General features: G+C 42.7%; 1 protein-coding gene across 3 annotated transcripts in view; it reads left to right on the top strand.

Annotated features, from left to right (window-relative positions):
• The window catches only part of lrmda (leucine rich melanocyte differentiation associated), a 224,029-nt gene that overhangs the window by 28,891 nt on the left and 188,077 nt on the right, over positions 1 to 7,061 (top strand). The window contains exon 1 of one of the 3 annotated variants that reach the window (XM_061039885.1): positions 5,355 to 5,554. The exons of the other annotated variants lie outside the window; for them this stretch is intronic. Coding sequence (XP_060895868.1) covers positions 5,502 to 5,554 — 53 coding nt within the window. The 5' untranslated portion in view covers positions 5,355 to 5,501. Of the gene's footprint in view, positions 1 to 5,354; positions 5,555 to 7,061 lie in introns of those variants that run through there. 3 annotated transcript variants of the gene reach the window in all.

Raw genomic sequence — 7,061 nt, 5'->3', positions numbered from 1 at the left:
TTATGGTTTTGGCATTCACCCCTAAGCCCATCCGTCATCCCTTTTTTGCCCTACCAAGCCCCTCCGGTCCCGACTCCCCAGTGCTCGAGCCAAGTCCCTCCCCCTTATACCCCACCCCCACAGCCCGGATCACAAGACCTTCAGCTGAACTACAGCCGACCTGCTGGATCCGAGGCCAGCTGGGCTTCAGATGCCATAATAAGAAACGCTCAGGGCCTTCAGTGTTTGTGTGACAATCGTACAGGTGCTGTTTCATCTTTCCGCTTATCTTTATTACCAACCTATTGCTCTTAATTTATTTTCTTTGCTGCTTTTTTCCCTCTGCCTTTTCGTTCTTCCTTTCTCAGCTTGTTTTGGCTGCTGAGGGAGGGAGGGGGAAATTGTGCCGACGTTATTTGGGAGGTCTAGTGGGACATGTCGATTTTCGGCTGTCTTCCCGCTGGAGCGATGTCACACCACAGTCTGTGTTCACTTATTTACGGCTCTGCTGCTTGTCATACCAGTGTTTGACAAAATTATCAAGACATAACAGGACTCTTGTCATCAACTGGGATCTCAGAGTACAAACATCTGACTGTTGCGCAATCGCTGTTTTGTTTTTTTGCGGAAAAATTACAGCTGTCGAGCTAAATAACAGCATAGCTCAACAATTTTAGAGTGGGTCCTACATATAAGCCTAACCAACTGTGAATTAAAGTCCTGCAGTTTAGTAAAAACAAAGAATGCTGTAGAGCACTCTGCTGACATGATTTTCATTTTGCACTATTTTACGCCCATATGCTTGTAGATGTGTCATTTGGGCATCAAAGTTCTCAATTTGTAATGCAGTATTTGTCATTTGAAAATGATGTTACTGCATATCTGAAATCAAAAAGAAACTAAGACACACTGATTATTTATCCTGTTAAAGTTTAATGAGGGATAAACAACAATCCCATCCAGCTTTACACGTCGCACTTCATTCAACATAACTTACTGTAAACAAATCCTCTGATGATATGCGGCTCCAGTTATGCCAGGCGAACAATCCTGCGGTCCCTTTTCTTTTTTTTCCCCCCTTCAATAGCTGAGTTCGTGTACTTGTCCCGGCATTAGAATACGAGAGGACACCTGCCTAAAATGACTGAGGCTCAGCTGGGAACCGCTTTGATCTGTGTGACAGTTTGACTGCCTCGATGGGAGTGGCACTGATAATCCCTTTGCTTAACTCGTGCTTTTTGGCCCAGCCGGGGTCCTGTCCAGGGATAAAGCAGTGGGCTAAGTCTTAATCAAACAGCAGGGTCGGTGGCTGCATGAAGGGAAAGGGTCTTTGAGGGTTAGAGTGCGGAAGGGCACATTTAGGACAGGGATGAATACACACAAATGGAGGATTAGAGTGTTTTGCCTACTTGCAAATAGGGGAGATTTAGCAGGCAGTTGTGCGGTATTGAAAGAGTAAGTTATTGGGTTTAGGAAAGCTGGGAGTTGTTCTCTTCTAAACAGACCTGAGTTCATAAATCCACGTTGAAAACAACAACACACGCGGCTCCTCACCTGCTGTCGTGAAAACAGAATCGCTGCAGAAAAAGTCCAAAACTCAAGCAGTGGATTTTTTGGAGCAAATTTATAAAACATAGAACTGATGAAGACAGTCAACAAACAAGACACATAAGTTAACGGGTAGAACCGCAAGAAGAGGCCAGTGTGTGCGGCAGTATGGGGGGGGGGGGGGGGGGGGGGGGGGGCAAAGGTTTAGACGTGTATGTGTGGAGAGGAGAACTGGAATGAAAAGAAAAGAGAGGTGAGCCAGTCAAATGAAATGAATTAGATGGAGAAGTTTGTCGAAATTAAATGGTTAAATTAAAAAAAATACTTCCACACCTAGAGTTATATTTACTTTTATATCTAAAATAGTCAAAGAAGCCTGAATGTATATCATTACATTTTCAACGAGTCTATTTGAATAGCTGAAATCTTTACTGAATTTTGGGGGAAATAAAACAGAATCTAGGTGAAATGAAATCCTATTTCAAAGGTTTTACCTAAATAACCCATGCTGCCAGCAAAAAAAAAAAAATGCATCTCAGTTCTGTTGCATCCTGACTTTCTAATAATTGTGGCCCTCATTCTTAGTTTAATGACTTATTCCTTTCTGTGACTTGTAATAACTTTCAGATGCACGAAAACAGTCCAGCTTTACATAAACCAGCATGCTCTGCAGATTCCACCTGGTTGCAGTCATTGCAGATAACCATCAGACCCCCATCACAAGCGGTGGTAAACACATCACAAGAAAGTGTCAGCGGTCAGTTATGTGATTCCTGTTTAACAGTGGGAGCACGCTGAGCCCAGCATGCATGAACTGTAACAAAGAGACTGGATGACCTCTTTCAGTGTTATCACCTGATCTGCCTGTCTTTGTTCCTCTAAGTGAGGCCAAACACAGGTAGAGGTGAGCGCGTTTGTCTGTGGTATTAGATCACAAGTGGTGGATCTTAATGGACCGTTTACAGAAAGCATGGGAGTGAAGGGGGGTGGGGGTGGGGGTCAGCGGAAAGGCTACAACAAATGATTACTTTCTTGTCTGGTCTCTCGAATGTCAAACTTATGGTCCAAACGGGCGATCATAATTTCCAAGTACCAAAATGTATGCCTTTAAATTACTTCTTTGTCCCACAAACCGTCTAAAACTCGAACACTCATAATTTACTCTCATTAATAACAAAGAAGAAGAAATTACCCACATTTGAGAAGCTGTAACAGACAAATATTTAACATTTCTAATTGGAGAAATAACTTAGTGTTATATAAATTGATTATACAACTATATGATGAAGACATTTGTTTTTGTCGACTAATCATTTTATCCATGAATCTTTGAGCCCCTCCTAAGCAGCTATAAAGGGCCGTATGTTAGCAGCACGTCTTGGTACAATATTACATTTCAAGAACCCGTACACAGGGAAGCGGTTACCTATACGAAAGTGTAGCCACCACAACATCCTGACATTTTTGAAAACTGGCAATAAATTCCCAGCCAGGACAGACAAACCATCATCCCTGTAGAAATGAGAGAGACAACTCATTTAGAATTATAAACCCTTTTCTCTGTTTGTCACTTCTATTGATTTTTCCTCTGCCCGCGTCTCTCATAGTTTATATCTCGCTGTAAGATATACTCCTGAAGAGGATTTATTGTAGCTATAGGCCTCGCCCGGCAGGTCTGCCATTACCGATAGATGAAAGGTGGTGGTGGTGGTGGGGGGGGGGGGGTGGGTTTAGAGGAGGGGAGGTAGGGGCGGGCAGTACAGCAGTGCAGTATTGGATATTGCTTAAATACCGTAAAAAGAGCCTGCTCATTTACCCAGTGAGAGCCTTGAGAAGCAGACTGATGGTATAATCCTGTGAGTAGCAGGTGGCCATGCTTTAAACAAAAATTGCACTTTTTCCATTTCCAATCCAGTCGTTATAATCTCTAAATGAGACGATCGATCTCCTGTTGGCAAGAAAATAGTTCCACCAGTTTTTATTCAGAGTGGACCTGAGGAGAGGATGATGGTATACTTGCAGGAAAAGAAAAAAACAGACCCATATTGTCTTTTTTTTTTTTTGTTACTCTCTATCTCCTATTTTTTCCACTCTCAGACTGGGCTGTCAGGTGTGAGGAAGAGGAGGAGGAGGAGGAGGAAGCAGGCCTTTTTTCTTCTTCCCCCACCACTTCCGAATTACCTGCTGGGTCCGAGCTCTTTTATGCTCTTGTTGTGACAGGTAGATTTATAAGGCTTGAAATTTGTACAAATCAGTTGTCATTCAGCGGCAGCTGTCAATGTGTCAAGCTGTCAGGGCCTGCTGTGAGGGAGATGCCTTAGGGGGCTGAGCGAGGGGGCAACCGCCCAGAAAAGAAAATGAGTTCAAACAGACCTGAGAAGCTCCTCTATTCCACGGGCCTCCCTGCCCCTGTGGAGACGCCATCGATTTCTCTTGATGTTGAGCAACAGCGCGCCCAAAAATGACACGCCACACCGCGCTCAACCCAGTCAGGCTGCGACACACCAACACGTGCTGTGCCAATCCTCTCAATCTGCAGATGCTTCTCATTCTCCACTAAATGGCTGGAAATGTGTAATCTCTCAGAGGAGGGAGAACACCAGAGTCGTGTTTAGAGCTTGTTCACTATGGTTGTCTTTTCTTTTTTTTCCTTTTTCTTATGTGCCGCTTAAGTAGCTGAAATGGAGATCTCTCCGAGGAGAATGACAAGCGTGTTTAAAGATTGCTGTCGATTGTTGTCTTGTTTGCTTGTTTTCTCTGGCCCTGTCTCAGCGTGGGCCTGCCTGTGTGTGATTGGCGGGCCTGCTGGGGCAGTGATGGGCATGACAGCCTCTCTCCGTCAGAGGACCCCAGGTGACACACACCTTCTCTATCCTCTATCCTTCTGCACGCTCTTCACAGAGGAATGGGAAAGACAGGTGCTGCAACCAGTATGAGGTGTGTGGAAACAAAAGACAACAGCTGACAGAGAAGCGGTGCCATCCGGCGCCGTACACGCCAAGGTGTGGGATGACACAAATATGCTCATATTTCTCGCATGCACATGTCATTGGCGGTGTTATTGGTGCTGTTGTCACATCCAGTCTGTGGGAGCAGATGGGGGAGGGCAGGTTATTACTGATAACACATTATTATCACATGTGGCAAGTCTTTGATATCAGGTCTATAATCATTATATTGTGATTTTACAGTACATGTATAAAAATACTAAAAAAGCAAATAGATTGTGGGTTACACATCTTTTAATCGTTCCTATATTTGTCGACAGAAATTATAATTATTTGTTTAAGAGTATGTAAACCCTTATGACTCATTGAATGGTGTGTAAAAAAAATCATTTTTTTCTCTCTAAATACAACTGAAACCTTTGTGTGCACCAACCGTGTTTTGACTTAATGATGTTGTCACATTTGTTGCCAGCATTTTGCAAGTTGTGAAACACAACATGATGTTGATATTCAAGGCTTTTGTCACCTCTCCTCTCCAATTAAATGACAACAACAGTGGAAAAAGCGCTCGGCTGAACAGGACAGTTTAGATCCAGGTGTGTCGGCCAAGTTTGTTTTCACACCCTTCATGTCTGTGTTTGTTATGTATCACAGCCAAACCCCCCCCCCCCCCCCCCCCCCTTCCCCTGAGACTGACCAAGTATGGCGTGCATGGGAGTCAAAGGTTGGACCAACTGGAGGCTCAGAATGAACACGAGGGAAGTGATTTGAATTCTGCTCGGGAGCTCGCTAATTTGAAAGCTGAGGTCTCAATTCCTTGACATATAGCATGCTACTGCTATGCTAACCTGGCTGCTGTCCAAAACCTTCCTCCTAAACATGTGTGCACACAGGCACAGACGTGGACATGCATCAGAGCTGCACGGCTACACTGTAATTAGCCTGATGAGGTTTTAGTGGGGGATCCTTCTAACAGATTGATCATCTCCACCTGGCAGAGCCGGGGTCCCTGAAAGAAAAGGTTTCATGGGACACCCTTTGGAAGGTGACACACTTGCTCGGCAGCCCGGCAACAAGGGGTGAAGTATTAATCAAAGTTTTCCATGCAGCTATTAACAGCTGCTGGCCTTGGCCTCCGCGCAGGTCTGTGTACGTATGCATGTGTGTGTGTTTATCATGTGGCAACGAGCAGCAAGTAAGTCCGCAGAGAGACGAGTGTGACGTGTCTGAGTTTGTCTTGTAAAAATGCAGCTGTCCAGGACATGACAGCTACAGCGTTAGAGGGGCCATTATGGGGTGTAGAACATTTCCTGGGAAATGGCTTGAAAAATGACAATGCAGCCTGCGCAATATTAATTGCTACACAGTCCCCATAAATAAGTCAAAAAGCTTTAAGAGAGGAACAAAGTGGAACAGTGCTGGTTATCCATTGATCATAAAACAAGGGAACAACATTAAATCTTATGCACCATTATTTTTATGATGTTCTTTTCTTAGTAATTAGATTTTAGATGCAGTTTTATGTTCGGCCTGTGGCATTATAATTCATTCTTCCTCCTCTGGGTTATTGTTTTTTATGACGAAAACTAGTGACTGTTTAAGGATTTTAGTAACATATTGACCGGACTCTTTAAACGACTCCTTTTGTCCTCTGTGACCTTTGTGACTCTGACTTGTTAAATGTGGGATATTTGTACTTCAAAGGAAACCGGCTTTGGTTTGCAAATGATATCCTGAATGCGATCAGGACTTCTATTTAGTTGCAAATGAACAGTTCATTGTTGGGGAAGCTGTTGGCACATGTTTTTGCAAACCGTTTTCACGTAATGAATAGCTTACACATGTCATCAGCATGCAAGGAAAGGCTAGTTAAAGGAGCCTGTTAAGTTGTTTTATTGGCAATAACAAACTTGACAATAATAAAACCAGAAAATAAAGGTAGCAGAAGGAACTTTTAACTGTGCGTATTTAATTCAGTCTTTGAAGTTAGTCTTGTTAGTAGAGGTTTATCATTCATAGTCTTGTTGGTACATAGACAAACCGTTACTGTTAGGATACAGTACAAGAGATTAACATCAAATATTCCAATCCAGGGTTGATACCAGATCTTTAAACTTTGATACTATTATAGAGAAAAACAATATTGATATGTTTCAATACCATGGCAACAAAAAAACAAGTTCTAGGCACCCAATGTTCAGTAACTTCTTGTTTTAAATAATAACCAAAAAATGCAGGCAAACTTCTGCACATTGTCTAAATTGCACAAATACCTTGGCAACATTTCCTTACTGTATATGTGCAATTAAGAAGTTGCTCTTTTTTTTTTTTTTTTTTAAAGATTTGTTACTTTTCAATAAACTAGAGCCAGCAGCAGATATGAACTGATATTACTAGATTTCTTCAGTAGTCAAAAAGCATTTCATTTGAGTGTCATTGTAATACACTATCCTTCTCTTTCTGCCTGTCACCAGCAAAGTGTGCTTATATGGATTACACAACAAGCATTCTCATTCTCTTGCATGGGTTCTCTTGAGAACTGCATTTAGGGATCAATGCAGAAAATGCATATCTTTATATATATCT

Source organism: Labrus mixtus, chromosome 6, assembly GCF_963584025.1.
Source record: "Labrus mixtus chromosome 6, fLabMix1.1, whole genome shotgun sequence".
NCBI classification, from domain to species: Eukaryota; Metazoa; Chordata; class Actinopteri; order Labriformes; family Labridae; genus Labrus; species Labrus mixtus.
This window is presented reverse-complemented; position numbering and strand designations above follow the sequence as displayed.